Genomic DNA, 18,769 nt, shown 5'->3' with positions numbered 1-18,769 from the left:
AGAGCTATGCTACTTAGTCTTTTACTTAAATCGAATGGAGTGTAAGATACCTTTGGTCATGACAATATCTAGGGGTATGCAGTAGACAGGTCCTCTTGATTCTTATCTTTCACTTGACTCAATCTCTACGAGCTAGTATCCAGAAAATTAGATATGCTGTTAAAAAGGTGACTTGCTAGATATCTGATCTTTTATCTTTACACGCACATTTAATGATAATTCATAAAAAAATTATTTCCATATCTTTATCCTAGCTCTATATTCGAGAATTGGCTATCACCAAGATAGAAAGTAGTTGATGTTAGCTTTGGATTGGCCGTGGGTATATCTAGTACATTTCATCTTCAAGTGGTTCATGAGAAGTGTTCTTCATGCTTCTTGAATTTAATTTGTTATGTAATGATTAAGCCTTGCTTTAGTTTAAGGGTTGTCATTTTCTCTTGTTTAAATTCCCTAGTTAGTAGTTTTTTCAATTGGTTTTATTTTTATGTTTTAAGAATATTTTTTCATTCGTCAGATTACTTATACTCTTTTTAGAATTTTATACGCAAGAGATATTTTTGTTTTCCACCCGCTTAAGTTGTATTTCATAGCATATCCTTCTAAATTTAATCAATATTATCACCTCATAAAAAAATTATATATATATATATATACTACATATAGTTTTAAAATTTTATATTAGATCATCTCTAATGGTCATTCATGGGATGTTAAACTAATTAAAAAAAATAATAATAAAAAGTTAACGAGAGAGTCGTAAGGTCTATGCCGAGAAAGACACTCTTCTCAAAATATGTCTGATTGGTTGATTTTTTAAAAACAAACAAAATTTAAATTAAATAATCTTATTATATTAAAATATTATTTGAGAACCTATTTACAAAGATTACAGATGGTTTTGCACTTACAAATTTTAAAACTAAAAACTTATAATTTCATATTCTAAAACCATTCTTAAACTTATTATAATATCATGTTCTCTTTATTCGCAGATAGCGAAATTGTAATATTCTTTACGCAACCCTAAATGGGTTGAATACTCGAGTTGAATATGAGTAGCGGATTGAATACGAATAAAGGATACTAGTGTCCAGTCCTAGTATCAGTGGTGCGGATTATTTTTCACTACATGTGCGTGTGGCCTTGCTTGAGTCTTCCTTCACCTACCAAGTAATTATACGTGGCATGAACTGTACCACGTAAACCTAATTTTTGAACTTGAGACGGAAGCCGAAAGGTTCCGAAACACAACACTTCACTTCTTATTTCACTGATTTGAAAAACCTATATTCTCTATCCTTCCCAAAAAAAATGTCTTCCTCCTTCTCCACGCCGTTGTCTATTTCCAAGCGTCCTCTGAAAAAAGAAGAGCCTAGAAACTGGGCGGAGCTTCCTTCGGAGTTGATGTCATCGGTCCTGCTCCGTCTAAGCGTGGCTGAGATACTGGACAACGCTCAGAAAGTGTGCAGACCGTGGCGACAGGTCTGTAATGACCCTTTCATGTGGCGTAAAATCGACATGACAAACCATGTAAATCTCGACTTACCTACCATTTGCAGTCGGCGTCACGCCGATGATCCCAGCCAGGGTGGTTTGGTCGAAATCAACACTGGGACCTTCATCACAGATGTTCTCCTCCGCTACATCATAGCCGATAGGTTACCTATCTTTTGTTTTTCCCTTTTACTGGATCTGCTATGGATAATGTTCATGCCTTTCTAATGTCTTTACGAGTCAAAAAAAACTTTCCATTTCTTATTTTATAATAGTCCTAAGTTCTCACATTGTTCATGACTTCCTCATGGCGTAAAATCGAAACTAGGAACCTAAGAAACAATGGAAAGCTCATGTGCCGTCAGGCCGTTGATCGCAGCCAAGGTGGTTTGGTCGAAATCTACACTGGGAACTTCGTCGACGATGATCTCCTCGACTACATCGCCTATAGGTAATCTACTCTCTATCCCTTACAACTCTCAAACTCCACTTATGATGCTTTTTTTTCCCCCCTTTTTACTAGATATATCCTTTTAATGTTTGAAAGAGTCAAAAAGATTTCAATTTTATTTTGAAGTGACTTGATATGTATGACGCTGCATGTTTTAATAGTCAAATAGATTTCACTAGTCGATCTTCTCAATCAAAAAACAAACGCATTTCTTTGCTCTTCTCAATTTTACATGCTTCTGAGATGATTAGTATTATAATAAATTTTCTAATTAATTATTGTTCCTTTTCTTCTTAGTTTATGATTTAATTCGACACACAATTATTTGCAGATCAAGGAATCTGAGAATTCTTGGACTAGTAATGACCTGTCAAATGACAAGCACAGGAATTGTGAACGCAGTGGCAAAACTTCCATTGCTTGAAACCATTGAGGTCTCAGCACGCTTATGTTTAAAATTGGATTTGAAAGCTATAGGCCACGCTTGCCCACAGCTAAAGACATTGAAAATAAACAACAGACGTTACGAGCCCGTTGGCGTGCGCGCTCTACGCCACCTCCAGAATCTTAGTAAGAGAGTAAATGATTACCCATTTCAGATGACTTTTGTCGATTCTGATTGAGACGATGACTTGAACAATATACACAGCGGTAGTCGGTGACGACGAATATGATTTCTCAAGGTGCTATCTCGGACTAGGTATTGAGTCTCTCTGAACACAAGTTGGTTTTGTTGGTCTTGTCAACTTATGAACTCGATATGTCCCCTCTTCTCTCTGTCTTGGTATTTGATATAGTTTCAAAGTCCTTATTTCCTTTTAAGTTTTAAGATTTGAGTGCGTAATTGTAAGTTGTGAAAACGATGCGATGGTTTTTTCTTAAGTGGGTACGTTAATAATGCTTGGCTGAGTTTTATAATGAGATTACATCTGTTATTATATTTTATGGACCGAACAAATATCATAAATATGCTTGTAAGTTGATCAGGGATACTATGAAGAATTTTGTTTTCATAGTTTAAGGTTTAGCAAATTATATTGTCTAATCAAGTAGTCTAAGAAGACTTGGACTTCCACTGTTGCTCAAAAGACTTGTGAATGCAGTCGCAAAACTACTGGTGCTTACGAGAGCTCTAGGTCTCACAGTCATGGATATAGCTAAATTTTAAACGTATTGGCCATTTTTGTCCACGGATAAATACAATAATGCTTGATTTCTTTGGTGACATGCGTTCTGGCGAAAATGTTAATGATGATCATGCACTAGTTTTGGTGAAAGCATGCTTGAACTACGCCATCTCCAGCTTCTTGACAACAAGACTAAATAAACGGAAAGTGGCTTAAATACCATTCTTGATAACAATTCCCACCTCGGCTCGAACACTATGATTTACGCCAAGTGTTTCAACATTAACTATTTCAGAGATCTAGAGAAACAATGTTACAAGAGAATCAAAGATTCTAAACGCGCCGCCCAAAAACGACACAACCGCTGGTTACCGGTATGATATCAGTTTTGTTAATTTTGATTCAGATGATGACTTGGGAAATATATATAGTGGTGATGACATATTGAGGTTGACTATGATTTCTAAGGTGCTAGTAACTATATTTCAGACTAGATTTGAGTCTTTATGAACAATGCAGAAAACACGTTGTATATAAATGATATATGGTCTTGCCAACTTATGAACTTGTTTCATGTCTTCTTGTTTCTCTTATTCGTAGTTGTAGTGTCCTTCTTTTGAACCTTTTTTCTAGCGCGTGTTGATTTCAGTATCCGTTTTGAGGTAATGACGTAATGTGCAAAAACGTAGTTTCATATCATTGATTAATTTTAACTGTTCATTCTTTTTCGGGCATCTCAATACTACTCTACTTTTTCTTTTAAATTTATTATAAAATAAATATTCCTCAATTCGAGTATATCACATTCTAAAATAGAGTTGAAGATATGATTAGTATATATTTAATGTTTTTCTACGTTTGCAATATTTTTTCAAAATATAAAATAGAATGATACGTAAAAGAAAAACTCTATTGTATTTGAAATTACTCTATTTTATAGTATAAAATCTAGAAAAATATATTGGAGATAGGCCTAGCTAACCACGTACTAATATTTATTATTTTATTTTATTAAATTTGACGGATGTAAAATCGAATAGAGCTATACTATTTAGTCCTTACTTAAATTTAAGGGAGTGTAAGATATGTTTTGTTCATGACAATATCTAGGGTTGTGCACTAGACGAATCCTCTTGAATATTAAGATGATCTTTTACTCGACTTGATCTTTTACGGGTATCCAAATAATTTGTTATCCTGTTAAAATAGATGACTTGATAGATATATGATTGTTTATCCTTACCCGCACATTTAGTGATAATTCATGCATAAATTTGTTTCCATATCCTTATCACAGCTTCGAGACATTGGTAGGAGGTGATTAATGTTAGCTTCGGAATGGTCATGGCCTCTTGGGCATCTTTAATATATTTCATCTGTAGGTAGTTCACGAGAAGAGCTCTTCTAATTTATTGAATCTAGTATTTGTGTAAGTGTTAAGTGTTGTTGCTTCTGTTTTTAGTTTAAGAGTTCGTCTTTTCCTCAGATTTAAATTCCTACTTAGTAGTTTTTTTTACTTTGTTTCTTTTCGCAGGCCAACTTAATAGTTTCTCTATTTTGGGCATTATCTTTTGGGAATAGTTTTGTTTTTTGTCGGCTTTAGTTGTATTTTATAATGTATCATTCGAAATTTAATCAATATTAACAGAACAAAAAAAAATTATTAATACATACAACATAGAGTTTCAAAAATATATAATTACAAATTTTAAAACTAAAAACTTACAATTTCATGTTCTAAAATCATTCTTAAACACTTTTTAGTATATCTTTATAATATATTAATAATTAATATTATAAAACAATTAGAAACGGATCTTTACATGCCGATGATAAATTGGATAACAAATCGAGTATTACAAAAATAGGAGCCAAAAAAATAATACCTTTCACCCTATATTTATTCGCAGATAACGAAATTGTGATACTCTTTATCCAAACCCTAAACTGTGTTGAATACTCGAGTTGAATATGAGTAGCGGATATGAAGGGTACTAGTGTCCACTAGTATCTATCAGTGGTGTGGTGCCAAGTGTATTTTTGCCTCACACTATCAAAGCAAATATAATTAACGCGTGATTATTATTCACTACATGTGCGTGTGGCCTTGCTTGAGTCTTCCTTCACCTACCAAGTAAATTATACGTAATCCTAATTTTTATATTAGACACTGAAGTGGAAAGTTTCCGAAACACAACACTCTCATTTGACAACCCTATTTTCTCTATCCTTGAAAAAATGTCTTCCGCCTCCTCCACGCCGTTGTCTATTTACGGACGTCCGCTGAAGAAAGCAGAGCCAAGAAGCTGGGCAGAGCTTCCTTGGGAGTTGAGGTCATCGATCCTGCTCCGTCTAAGCGTGCCTGAGATACTGGACAACATTCAGAAAGTGTGCAGACCGTGGCGATGCGTCTGTAAAGACCCTTTAATTTGGCGCAAAAATCGACATGACGAACTATGGACACCATGGAAATCTTGACTTAGATACCATGTGCCGTCACGCCGATGATCCCAGCCAGGGTGGTGTGGTCGAAATCAACACTGGGAACTTTGTTAACGATGTTATCCTCCGCTACATCATATCCCAAAGGTTACCTATCTTCTTCTTTTTTCCCTTTTACTGGATCTGCTATGAATGCACTTTGGATATTCATTTATGTACTCTACGTTTGGGAATTCTATCATTAGGATAATGTTCATGCCTTTCTAATGTTTTACGAGTCAAAAAAAAAATCGATCTTATTTTAAAGTGAATTGTAATAGTCCTAAGTTCTCGCATTGTTCATGCCTTACTCATTACGTAAAATCGAAACTAGGAACTTAAGAAACAGTGGAAATCTCATGTGCCGTCACGCCGTTGATCGCAGCCAGGGTGGTTTGGTCGAAATCTACACTGGGAACTTCATCGACGATGATCTCCTCGGCTACATTGCCCATAGGTTACCTATCTTCTCTCTATCCCTTACCACTCTCAAACACGCTCACTTACAAAGATTTATCAGCTTATGTGACGTTTTAGTATAGACTTGGTTAAAGCTTCATTTGATTTTGATCTTTTGAGTCATGTACTAGTCTCGTCCCAATCAAATAAACGAATGCATTTCTATGCTCTTCTTAATTTTACATGCTTCTGAGATGATTAATAAATAGTATTATAATTTCTAATTAATTATTGTTCTTTTTTCTTCTTAGTTTATGATTTAACTCGAAACACAAATTATTTGCAGATCAAAGAATCTGAGAAGTCTTGGACTACGAATGTCTTGTTCACTTAGTATGACGACCGAAGGAATTGTGAACGCAATCGCAAAACTTCCATTGCTTGAAACCATTGAGGTCTCCGCACGCTTATGTTTAATACTGGATTTGGAAGCTATAGGCCACGCTTGCCCACAGCTAAAGACATTGAAGGTAAACATCACAAGTGATCACATGCCCGTTGGCGACTGTGCTATACAAAACCTCCAGAATCTTAGGAAGAGAGTAAATGATTACCCATTTCATATGAATTTTATCGATTCTGATTGTGACGATGACTTGGTCGCCGCTGACAACATTCAAGTACTATCTCGGACTTGGTCTTGAATCTCGTACTCATAGCTCCTTGTTCTCTGCTCTTCATTTTATAGTTGAAAGTTTCTACTAGAGACCTATTATAATTATTTGATTATTAACATGCTTAAGAGTTGAACAGTAGTATGAGAATTTTGGTTTTTTCTTGGTATATATTAAAACTAGATTAGGACCCGTCCGATGTGCGGGTTTAGAGTTTTTAAAATAAAATAAAATTTAACAAAGAATATAAAGTAAATATTTTTATTAAGTAAAAACTATCTATAAAAGTAAATAGATACCAAGGTGTCCAATGTAAATATCTTGTTTAAAATGTGTGACTCTGCAGTTGAGACTATTAATCACATTTTTCTTTGAATGACCTCACTCGTAGGAAGTTTAGGATTTATCTCTAACTCTGGTCTCATCAGAGGGTTTTCCATATCAGTTGGTGTACTCAAATTTGGATTTTGTTTTCTAGAGGGATGTCTCTCAACAGGGTAATCCTGATCAACTTCTTCAATTACCATGATTTTTATGGACAATCTGGAAAGCCATAAAAAAAAATTAAGGTTTAGAGATCGAGACAAATGATATAATTGCTCAGGCTTTGGGCGATAAGTTAGTCCGGAAAGAGGCGATATCTATTATGGCGGTCATATCGGCTCCATCGCCGTCCTCGAATGTCCATGTTTCTTCACCTTGTTGTCCAATTGATGGTTCTTGGAAAGCAACAAATGAGTATTCATGATTGGTTCGTGGTGTAGCGTTGGTGAGGAGCGAACCTTATTGTTGGAGGCCAAATGTCTAAGACGGAGCCCATCCCCCCTGCATTCAGAGTTAGAAACATTGTTGTGGGCCATGAGCGGATACGTGCTGAGTTACTCACTATGGTGCATTCCCCTGAATATTGGCCATCCTTCTTCAACTTGCTCGATAATTCACTGGAGTTTTTTCACATTTCTCCATCTCTTGGATCCCGAATGCGACAAATTTGAAGGCGGATTGTCTTTCCCATGCTTCGCATTCTGTTATCTCTGAAGTTTCTTTTGTAAACCATTTTCCTCTGGCTTGGGAAACTAACCGTACGGTGGAAATTTCTTTTACTTTATTATTTGGTTGGAAAAAAGAATAGATACACTTTTAGTTAAAGAAAATAGTTGTAGATGAGTTCAAAAATATTAAATTTTAATTTAATTTAACAAAGAATTAAGTAAAAACAATGTATAAAAGTAAAGAGATAAGATTTTAGTTATAGAAAATAATTGTTTTTTTTTTGCTATAATACACTAAGGGTGAATTAGGTAGGTAGCCAAAATTGAAAATATATTTAAGGATATAGCATACTACTAATTCAAAATATTAAGTGAATGACACAAGTGGTAATGAAAATTACTAATTGAGGTGTTGATACTTTGGTGGAAATAGTGGTGGAGGCTGGCCAGAGGTGGTGGAGGAAGGTGGCCGGAGGTGGTGGCCGCCGGAGGTGGTCAGAGTTGGCGGCCACCGGCAGTGATGGTCGGAAGGTGGCCGAAGGTATGGCCGGAAGGTGGCCGGAGGTATGGCCGGAAGGTGGCGGAGGTGTGGCCGGAAGGTGGCCAAAGGTGTGGTAGGAAGTGGTCAGAGGTGTGGTCGGAAGTGGTGGCCGATGGTTGTGGCCAGCAGTGGTAGCCGACGGTAGTACCGGTGGTGGTAGCCAAAGATGGGGGCAAGAGGTGGTGGTGGAGGATAATAATAGAGGGTTAATGTTGTCATTATTATATAAAATATGCACTATATCATCTTTTCATGGTTAGTATAGTTATTCAGTTAATTATAATTTTTTTTTGGGTTATAGAATGCAATTCCCCATACACTAATGTATATCAATTTACAAATCTACTGTCTATATTACCACTAAAAGTTTATTTGTACACACAAATATATTTTACTGTTAAAATATACTCTTTAGTCTTAACTACTACCAACAAATTGTCTTTATGAACACATTATATAACTTGTTATATGTCTCTTCACTTTAACATTTTTATAGTTATAAAAGCACATACGTTAATCTTACATACTCCTATCATATATATTACAATAGCAGTCTTTTGAATAAATTATTTTATTTGTAAAAAAAATATGAGACGATCTATTTTTTTTTTACTTCAAAATCTTTTTCTTTGTGTAAAGGTGAGTATTTACGTTTTTTTAGAAACAGTAATTAATTATATAATTTAAACAATCATTATTTTATCTTATATAAAAAGTAATATTTTTCTTGTAATATAGCAACTAAAAACTAAAGTAAGTAAAAAATATTATAATTTTGAATTTTATGGTATATATAAATCATTTTTTTATCTTATATAAAAAGTAATATTTTTCTTGTAATATAGCAACTAAAAATTAAAGTAAGTAAAAAATATTATAATTTTGAATTTATGGTATATATATATATATATATAAATTTATCTTATAATTAGATTTTAAATAAAATTAGGTTTTATTTTATCTATTTAATTTTATATAAAACCTTTTTAGATTAGGTTTAGAATTTTTACATTTTTATTTTTTTAAATTTTAATAATGAATTGACATGGGTCAACATCTGAATGATATAATTGACACGTGTCAAGATCTTGTTAATGAGTAATTTTGTCATCAAGGTTTACATAATAAGACTAGATTAGGACCCGCCCAATGTGTGAGTTTAGAGTTTTAAAAATGAAATTAAATTTAACAAAGAATTTAAAATAAATTTTTTTAGCAAGTAAAAACTAACTATAAAAGTCAATAGATATACCGAAGTGTCTAATGTGGTATTTGGTGTAAAAAGTGTGATTCTGTGGTTGAGACTATTAATCACGTTTTCTTTGAATGACCTCACTCGTGGGAAGTTTATGATTTATCTCCGACTCTTGTCTCGTCAGAGGGTTTTCCATATCAGTCGGTGTACTCAAATTTGGATTTTGTTTTCTGGAGGGATGTCTCTCAACAGGGTGATCCTGATCAACTTCTTCAATTACCATAATTTTTATGGACAATCTGGAATGAGATCGAGACGAATGATATAATTGCTCAGGCTTTAGGCGATAAGTTAGTCTGGGAAGAGGCGATATCTTTTATGGCGGTCATATCGGCTCCATCGCCGTCCTCGAATGTCCAGGTTTCTTCACCTTGTTGTCAAATTGATGGTTCTTGGAAAGCAACCAATGAGAATTCATGATTGGTTCGTGGTGTGGCGTTGGTGAGGAGCGAACCTTGTTGTTGGAGGCCAAATGTCTAAGACGGTGCCCATCCCCCCTGCATTCAGAGTTAGAAACATTGTTGTGGGCCATGAGCGGATACGTGCTGAGTTACTCACTATGGTGCATTCCCCTGAATATTGGCCATCCTTCTTCAACTTGCTCGATAATTCACTGGAGTTTTTTCACATTTCTCCATCTCTTGGATCCCGAATACGACAAATTTGAAGGTGGATTGTCTTTCCCATGCTTCGCGTTCTGTTATCTCTGAAGTTTCTTTTGTAAACCATTTTCCTTTGGCTTGGGAAACTAACCGTACGGTGGAAATTTCTTTTACTTTATTGTTTGGTTGGAAAAAAGAATAGATACACTTTTAGTTAAAGAAAATAGTTGTAAATGAGTTCAAAAATATTAAAATTTAATTTAATTTAACAAAGAATATATATTTCATTATTTTTTTTAAGTAAAAACAATGTATAAAAGTAAAGAGATAAGCTTTTAGTTATAGAAAATAATATTTTTTTTTTTGCTATAATACACTAAGGGTGAATTAGGTAGGTAGCCAAAATTGAAAATATATTTAAGGATATAGCATACTACTAATTCAAAATATTAAGTGAATGACACAAGGGGTAATGAAAATTACTAATTGAGGTGTTGATACTTTGGTGGAAATAGTGGTGAGGGCTGGCCAGAGGTGGTGGAGGAAGGTGGCCGGAGGTGGTGGCCGCCGGAGGTGGTCGGATTTGGTGGCCAGCGGCCGCCGGCAGTGATGGCCGGAAGGTGGCCGAAGGTGTGGACGGAAGTGGTCGGAGGTGTGGTCGGAAGTGGTGGCCGACGGTTGTGGCCGGCGGTGGTAGCCAAAGATGGTGGCAACAAATTGTCTTTATGAACACATTATATAACTTGTTATATGTCTCTTCACTTTAACATTTTTATAGTTATAAAAGCACATACGTTAATCTTACATACTCCTATCATATATATTACAATAGCAGTCTTTTGAATAAATTATTTTATTTGTAAAAAAAATATGAGACGATCTATTTTTTTTTTTTTACTTCAAAAATCTTTTTCTTTGTGTAAAAGTGAGTATTTATGTTTTTTTTAGAAACAGTAATTAATTATATAATTTTCACAATCATTATTTTATCTTATATAAAAAGTAATATTTTTCTTGTAATATAGCAACTACAAATTAAAGTAAGTAAAAAATATTATAATTTTGAATTTTATGGTATATACAAATCAATTTTTTTTATCTTATATAAAAATAATATTTTTCTTGTAATATAGCAACTAAAAATTAAAGTAAGTAAAAAATATTATAATTTTGAATTTATGGTATATATATATATATAAATTTATCTTATAATTAGAGTTTAAATAAAATTAGGTTTAGAATTTTAACATTTTTATTTTTTAAAATTTTAATAATGAATTGACATGGGTCAACATCTGAATGATATAATTGACATGTGTCAAGATCTTGTTAATGAGTAATTTTGTCATCAAGGTTTATATAATAAGACTAGATTAGGACCCACCCAATGTGTGGGTTTAGAGTTTTAAAAATGAAATTAAATTTAACAAAGAATTTAAAATAAATATTTTTAGCAAGTAAAAACTATCTATAAAAGTCAATAGATACACCGAAGTGTCTAATGTGGTATTTGGTGTAAAAAGTGTGATTTTGTGGTTGAGACTATTAATCACGTTTTCTTTGAATGCCCTCGCTCTTGTGAAGTTTGGGATTTATCTCTGACTCTTGTCTCGTCAGAGGGTTTTCCATATGAGTCAGTGTACTCGAATTTCGATTTTGTTTTCTGGAGCGATAAGTTAGCCTGTGAAGAGGTACTCTCTTTTATGGCGGTCATGTCAGCTCCATCTCTGTCTTCGGATGTCCAGATTTCTTCACCTCATTGTCAGATTGATGGTTCTTTGAAAGCAACCAATTTGCATTCAGGATTGGACTGATGGTGTCGCGTTGGTGAATAGCGAACCTTGTTGTTGGGGACCAAGTCTCTAAGAAGGAGCCCCTCCCCCTACATTCAGAGTTAGAAGCGTTGTACTGGGCCATGGAGCGGATACGTGCTGCAGGGATCGCTTGTCAACATTTCGAGGCTGATTGTGCTTAGTTACTCACTATGGTTCAGTTCCCTAAAGATTGGCCGTCCTTCTCCAACGTGCTCGATGAGTTCAACTTGCTGGAATCCTTCCAACTATTCTCCATCTTTTGGTTCCCGCGTGTGTCAAATATGAAGGTGAATTGTCTTGTCCGTGTTTCGCGTTCTCTTATCTCTGAAGTTTCTTTTGTAAATTCTTTCCCTCCGGCTTGGGCAACTAACCAAGGAATTTTCTTTTTATTTATTGTTTGCATGAAAAAAAAGTAAACCTATACACTTTTAGTTAAGACAATAGTTGCAGATGAGTTCAAATTTATTAAAATTAAATTAAATTTAGCAAAGAATATATATTTATATAATTATTTTCGTAAGTAAAAACAATGTATAAAAGTAAAGAGATATACTTTTAGTTATAGAAAATAGTTGTTTTTTTTTGCTATAATACACTAATGTATATCCATTTACAAAATCTACATTACCACTTGAAGTATATTTGTACACACAAATATATTTTACTGTTAAAATATACTCATTATTCTTTGCCACAACCAACAAATTGTCAACATATTAAATAATCTATTGTATGTCTCTTCACTTTAACATTTTTATAGTTACAAAAACGCATACGTTAATCTTACGTACTCCTATCTTATATGTTACAATAGCAGTCGTTTTAAATAAATTATTTGATTAGTGAAAAAAATATGAAACAATCTATTTTTATTTTAAATCTTTTACTTCAAAAATCTCTTTCTTTATATAAAGGTAAGTATTTACATTTTTCTAGAAACAGTAGTTAGTTGTATAATTTTCACAATCATATTTTTTATTTTATATAAAAAATAATCATTTTTCTTGTAAAATTAACAACTTAAAATTAAAATAAGTAAAAAATATTACAATATCGAATTTTTTGATATATATATATATATATATATATATATATATAATTTCCTTATAATGATCTTTTTTTTATGGTAGGTTTTGAATTTTTACATTTTTATTTTCAAAAAAATTTAATAATTTTAGAATTGACATGTGTCAACATCTGAATGATATAATTGACACGTGTCAAGACCTTGTTAATTAGTAATTTTGACATCAAGGTTTATATAATAAGATTAATGATTTAACTATATGTACACGTACGTAGTTATTTGGACATATCTACTATCTATATATTTTTTATTTTAACGATTTAATCAATTGAGATTATATCGACGAAATAACGTTTTCTAATGTGATCTCATAAATATTTTATCAGTTAAATAAATTTACAAAATATTAAAGAAAACGCACTAACACAGACATTGCATTTTGACTTTTAAAAAGGTCAATTCATTTAGAGGGATTTTCAAATATACCCTTTTTCCTATGTCACTTTTTGAACAGTTAGTTGGGTCTTTAACAGTTTTTTTATATGATTAGTAGTAATATATTTTTTTTTACTTTACCCTTAGAAAAGTTAACCACTGGAAAAAATGTCACTTCTTGCACCTCTGCATTTTATTTTCTTTCACTTTACGATTCCACAAGTAACTTATGTATCAAAACAGAATTTCTACATATATAGTATCATCTACTTAAATAACCCTTTTTGTATTTTTAATTATTACTTCATGGTTTATTAAATTTTTGTTGTTGTTAATTTATACAATATATTTGGGTCATTATAATTGGAAGACACTCCTGATCAAGATTTGAATATGTTAACAGAAGTACTGAACAAGGGATACAAATTGACAATTGAAGATTGGGAAAAAGAGTATTGGATGTTGGTGCAGTGATAGAAGAAATTGCTATCAAATCTTATCAGTTCCATAAAAAGGAGACACGAAAGCCATCTTCTTCTCGAGAGTCACTAATGGAGAAGCTAGATAAACTTTACATGATTGTTGAAATTGAATCAAGTTCCTTGAAGATAGACAATTTGTACAACATTGTTACGGATGGGTTCAAAGCTACCAATTACCGGTTATCAAAAATAGAAGAGAGTCTGACAATATATAAAGCTAGGAATATAGACGATTAGGTAAAAATATATCTTATTTAATCTAAATCTATTTCCAAAAAATTTATTCATGCATGTAAAAAGATGATGGGATCCGTTTTCATTTTGGGTTGTAGGACCTATACCAGGATAATGATTTTCCTCCAGTTATAAATTGTACAAAGATGATGGGATCCGTCCAAGTACCAGGGAAAATACAGTGCATGTGGCTCAAACATCTGAAACTCAGATTCCTAAAAAAGTAAAAATTTGTTTGTTTTTTTTTTTTTTTTAATTTTGAATGTTAGGGAAATATTCTTAATCATGTACTAATTTAAAAAATACCCAAAAATTTGAGATTTTGGGCTCAGGTCGGTCTACTACTACTCTCTAAACTTTTCTTGTTTTTTCCCCTTCAAATTGGAAGAGGTGACAAAAAATGGCATATTTGGTAAAAAAGAAAAAAAAAAGGCATAAAATCTGATGTTATTAAAAAAAAAAGGCACATCTCAACTATCCCCAAGTGAAACCCTCCAGAACTTTCATCAGTTTTTCGAGGTGGACCCAACTGGGGAAAGTCCCGCTTACGATTGCTCCGACGAAGGCCTGTAGATTCCGACGAACTGATGCGACGGTGAAAGAAAAGAGGAGTCTTGGCGGCGCTAACCTAATTGCCTTGGGTGTCCCTCGTTTAGACCCTGTTTTTTGCCAAGTGGGCCTAGGCCCATTAACCTCTTCCTGTTGGACCAACCCATTAAGGTGCTACACAATTCATATGTCCATAAAATCCAGGTCTGTTATAAATTTCTCCTTGCCTCAACTTAGCATAATTTTGTTTTTTCTGCAATCAGTTGATAGAAGACGTCGACTGTTTTCTAGTCAAACATTGTTGCTTTGTTGGTCAATACTGCTTATTAGAACCTGGTCTCTAGTTTCACCTAATGATACCATCATGTTCATGAACCTTATTTGTAAAACCCCCAATCCCACTTATTCCCTTTTGAACCTAGGGTTTGTTCTCCGATGTCTTGCTAATTTCGACTACAAATTTTGTGTGGAATTCCTTAACCTCCATGGCCATTGGCTTCATGTGAGGGAGGACCCGTGTGCTATGTTACGATGTTACATCTATCTATATCACTACACCCTTGTTGAGAACTCCATTACCATTTGTACTAAACCGCCAAAAGGATGTAAGCTCGGGTTGTTTCCTCCCTACCAAGGTGAAACTGAATACAAGCTTTGTGTGAAACTCCTTAACCTCCATGGATATTGGCTTCATGAGAGGGAGGACTCACCTGCTATGTTACGGTTTTGCACCTTTTACTTTCGTTTCCCGAAGTTAGCTTCATCTAATGCCAAGAGTTATGAGCCCACAAGTTTGAAGATCCTTGGTTTCTTGGTTATGATCCTTATCATATTGGCTGGCACCCTAATCCTTGTCTCCCTCATGGAGCACCCTTCTAAAAGCTTGGTCGCATATTTTGTGCATGGCGATTATGATCACAAGCTGACCAAGAAAGTCGCGAAGTTATTCTTCATGGTCGACTCCACAATGGTCTCAAAAGATTTTTCAAACTGTACTCCTTTGGAAAACTCATGTAATTATTATTTCTATCTCTTTTGTTATGTTTTAACTTTTAATTGTATGAACTTCTCTCTTAAGGTTTTAAGTAATGAAAGTTTTTGCTTGCACAAAATTTTTTTTTTAAAAAAGGTATAAAATCTGATGTTATTAAAAAAAAAAAGGCATAAAATCTGATGTTATTGTAAAAGAAAGACATCCCCTGAATCTAACGAGAAAAGGAAAAAAAAAAACCTAAATCTAATGAGAAAAGGTAAAAAAACAACAGCGCACATATAAAAATACCTTTGTACAACTCTGAAGCTAAGCCACCACATCGGAGACTTCACAATCCCAACGAAACGCTTCAACCTTTTTTTTTTTTGCGATTTCACTTCCTCTGCTACACAAACCCTTTTCTCGGTATGTTTTCTCAGTAAAGGTTTCTCCTTTCTCAGTTAAATTCACTTCTTAGATCTATTGGTGGGTTTCAATTAAATTGCTCCAATTTATGACTTTTGATTTCAATTCTTAATTGTACATGCTTACGATTTAAGAGTAGATTTAAGATTTCCCTAAATTCATGGTAAAAAGTTTCGAAATTTATCCAAAAAAAAATCATCTTTTTATCGATTACTATGATTACAGATTATCAAAAGTTGAATCCTTTAAAGGTTTATGTCATATGTGTTAAGATCTCATGAAACTTGTGGACATGTGGTCAAGTTTAGATATAGCTCTGTTCTTCTTGGCATGTGAATGTGAAATTGATTTTTTAAAGTAATGGTATGAGTATGCTCTGGCTATGATGATAAGTTGGGTGTTAGCAGCAAAGCTTAGAGAGAATTGTTATAGGATTTGTTTGCTCCAAATCATTACTGTAGGCTTGATTGAATCGGGCATGTTTCTGAATGTCTATGCTTATGTCTGGCAGGTTTTTAGTTGGACTCATATAGCAGCTTTGTGTTTGTGCTCGATAAGTGGCAGCAAATATGGATGACTGGGGTAAGAACTATGCTCTAGAGTGTCCTCTTTTATATTCTCTTTGCGTGTCTGAAGGTGATGAGTTTTACATTAGTCTATTGGAGTTGTGTTTCTTAAGGTTTTTGTTTTCTGATTTTCAGAGGATGAGAAAATTGCACCACTTCCAGCAAAAGTTGAACTTAAAAGTAACTGGGATGATGAAGATGTGGATGAAGATGAGATTAAGGATTCATGGGAGGATGATGATGAACCTGCTCTGGTATTATTACTTGGTTTTTTACTCTAAAGAAATCTTTTTTCTATTGGCTATGCATAAATTTGGTTTGAGGATCAGAAAGTTTTTCATTTACGTATCCATCTCTTGTTGTTGTTTTGTGTAGCCGCCTGTTGTAAAACCTGCTCCAGAGAAGGCTCCTAAGAAAACTGTTGAAAAGAAGGGTAAAGCAGTCGAAGTTCCAAAAGAATCACCAAAGGAAGAATCTTTAGATCCTATAGCTGAGAAACTTCGCCAGCAGAGGTAAGAGTTTATAACTACTTCTTCTTTCCCACACACACAAATGTTGTGAAGGTCTGTTGTGGTCTGATGTGTCATGATGTTCTTTCTATCACAGGCTTGTTGAGGAAGCTGACTATCGGTCAACTGCTGAACTCTTTGGAGTGAAGGATGAAGGAAAAAGCCTTGATATGTTTATCCCAAAGTCTGAAAGCGATTTCTTGGAATATGCTGAAATGATTTCTCATAGAATCAAACCATATGAGGTATGTTGTATTCTGTCTTACACCTTTATTCTTGTTGGCCTATAACAGAGTTTCATGGCATGTTAAAAATCATATTTTTGGTTTCTGTTGCAGAAAAGTTATCACTATATTGCACTACTCAAAGCAATCATGAGACTTTCACTGACCAACATGAAAGCAGCAGATGTTAAAGATGTTGCATCGTCCATTACAGCGATAACAAATGAAAAACTAAAGGCGGAGAAAGAAGCTGCTGCAGGCAAAAAGAAGACGGGTATGTGCACTAACAGTCACTTTCTCATTTCTGTCTCGAGTTTTGTCTATAGCTCCGCTGCCTATATTGGTTTATCTTTATTCTGAATCCATTTTTGTGACCAACAAAATGGTTTTGCATTGCTTCATCAGGTGGGAAGAAGAAACAATTGATTATAGATAAGCCCAATGACGATCTAGTGGCTGGTCCTTATGATGCCATGGACGACTTTGACTTCATGTAGATTAAAGAAAATTTTTGAGCTAGTGCAATTGGATTGGCAAGTGTCTATTTCATCATTTATTATTACTCAAGAGCAAGAAGAAGCAAAGTTTCTTAATTTTGGTTTTTCATTTATCAGCAAAGAAGAAGCCAAATTTTCTTATTGTGGATATATATAGTTGGAACAAGCAAACTTTTGTTTGGTTTTGGTTTGGAGTCGATGTTTTTGGTTCTTTTTTGTTTGGTTGAAAAGCTATGCTTAAAATGTCCGTATAAATTTATGATTTGACATTGAATTGATGTGATAAATTTCTTTGAGGATTCAACTTCTTATATCCATGGATGCTTCACATGTAGTCCAATTAGTTTCGTTTTGGTTTGCACTTCTACAAAAGAGACAATGAGGTTAGTAATGACTAAAATAAAATAAAGTCAATGAAAAAGCATTCTTGAAGAACAAACAAAAAAAAAAGAGAAAAAAGATAAAAGAAATAAATATAGAAAATGAGAATCCAACTTATAAAAATTCTAACTATCAAGATTGAATTTTCTTTTTAATTATGAATATTTGAGATTGATAATTTATACATCACTAGATTAGGGTCTGCAGGATGTGCAGATTTTAAAATTATTCAATCAAAATAAAATTTATAAGAAAATTTTAATGTTTTTCTGTAAGTCAAAATTATTTTTTAGAAATAAATATATAAATTTTTTTAGTTAGAAAAAATCATATTCATGTTAATACACCAATTTAAAATTTATTATAAAAATTATTACAGTAATTTAACCTAAATTATCAGCCATTAAAACTTATGCCGAACATTCATCATTACAAATATGATTATGGCCAAATTTCAAAAGTGTTCTACAACTTATTCACAAAATATTTTACATGCAAGCAACCCGTTAAAGCACCATCTTATAAGATACCACATACAATTTTTACTCTATGTTCTTACACCAAAATACATTTTATTTTAAAATTATTCTCTTTATCACCACATATAAAATATCTTTATAAACAAATTAAAAC

General features: G+C 33.4%; 1 protein-coding gene across 1 annotated transcript; it reads left to right on the top strand.

Annotated features, from left to right (window-relative positions):
- The first annotated feature begins 15,721 nt into the window (after window positions 1-15,721).
- LOC104750388 (uncharacterized) lies at window positions 15,722-18,059 on the top strand. The gene is made up of 7 exons (XM_010472175.3): window positions 15,722-15,959; window positions 16,471-16,541; window positions 16,661-16,779; window positions 16,901-17,037; window positions 17,132-17,279; window positions 17,373-17,532; window positions 17,664-18,059. The coding sequence occupies exons 2-7, from the start codon at window positions 16,529-16,531 to the stop codon at window positions 17,753-17,755; spliced, it is 669 nt and encodes a 222-aa protein (XP_010470477.1). The 5' UTR covers window positions 15,722-15,959; window positions 16,471-16,528; the 3' UTR covers window positions 17,756-18,059.
- The last annotated feature ends 710 nt before the right edge of the window (window positions 18,060-18,769 follow it).

Source organism: Camelina sativa, chromosome 16 (assembly GCF_030686135.1).
Source record: "Camelina sativa cultivar CO46 ecotype springtype chromosome 16, ASM3068613v1".
In the NCBI taxonomy this organism is placed as follows: Eukaryota; Viridiplantae; Streptophyta; class Magnoliopsida; order Brassicales; family Brassicaceae; genus Camelina; species Camelina sativa.
Note: the sequence above shows the minus strand (reverse complement) of the source record. Positions and strands in the feature narration are given on the sequence as shown.

Coding starts and splice junctions, on each gene's coding strand:
- LOC104750388 (XM_010472175.3), top strand. Junction 16,780..16,900: donor ATGATGATGAACCTGCTCTG/GTATTATTACTT, acceptor TGTTTTGTGTAG/CCGCCTGTTGTAAAACCTGC. Junction 17,533..17,663: donor TGCAGGCAAAAAGAAGACGG/GTATGTGCACTA, acceptor TTGCTTCATCAG/GTGGGAAGAAGAAACAATTG.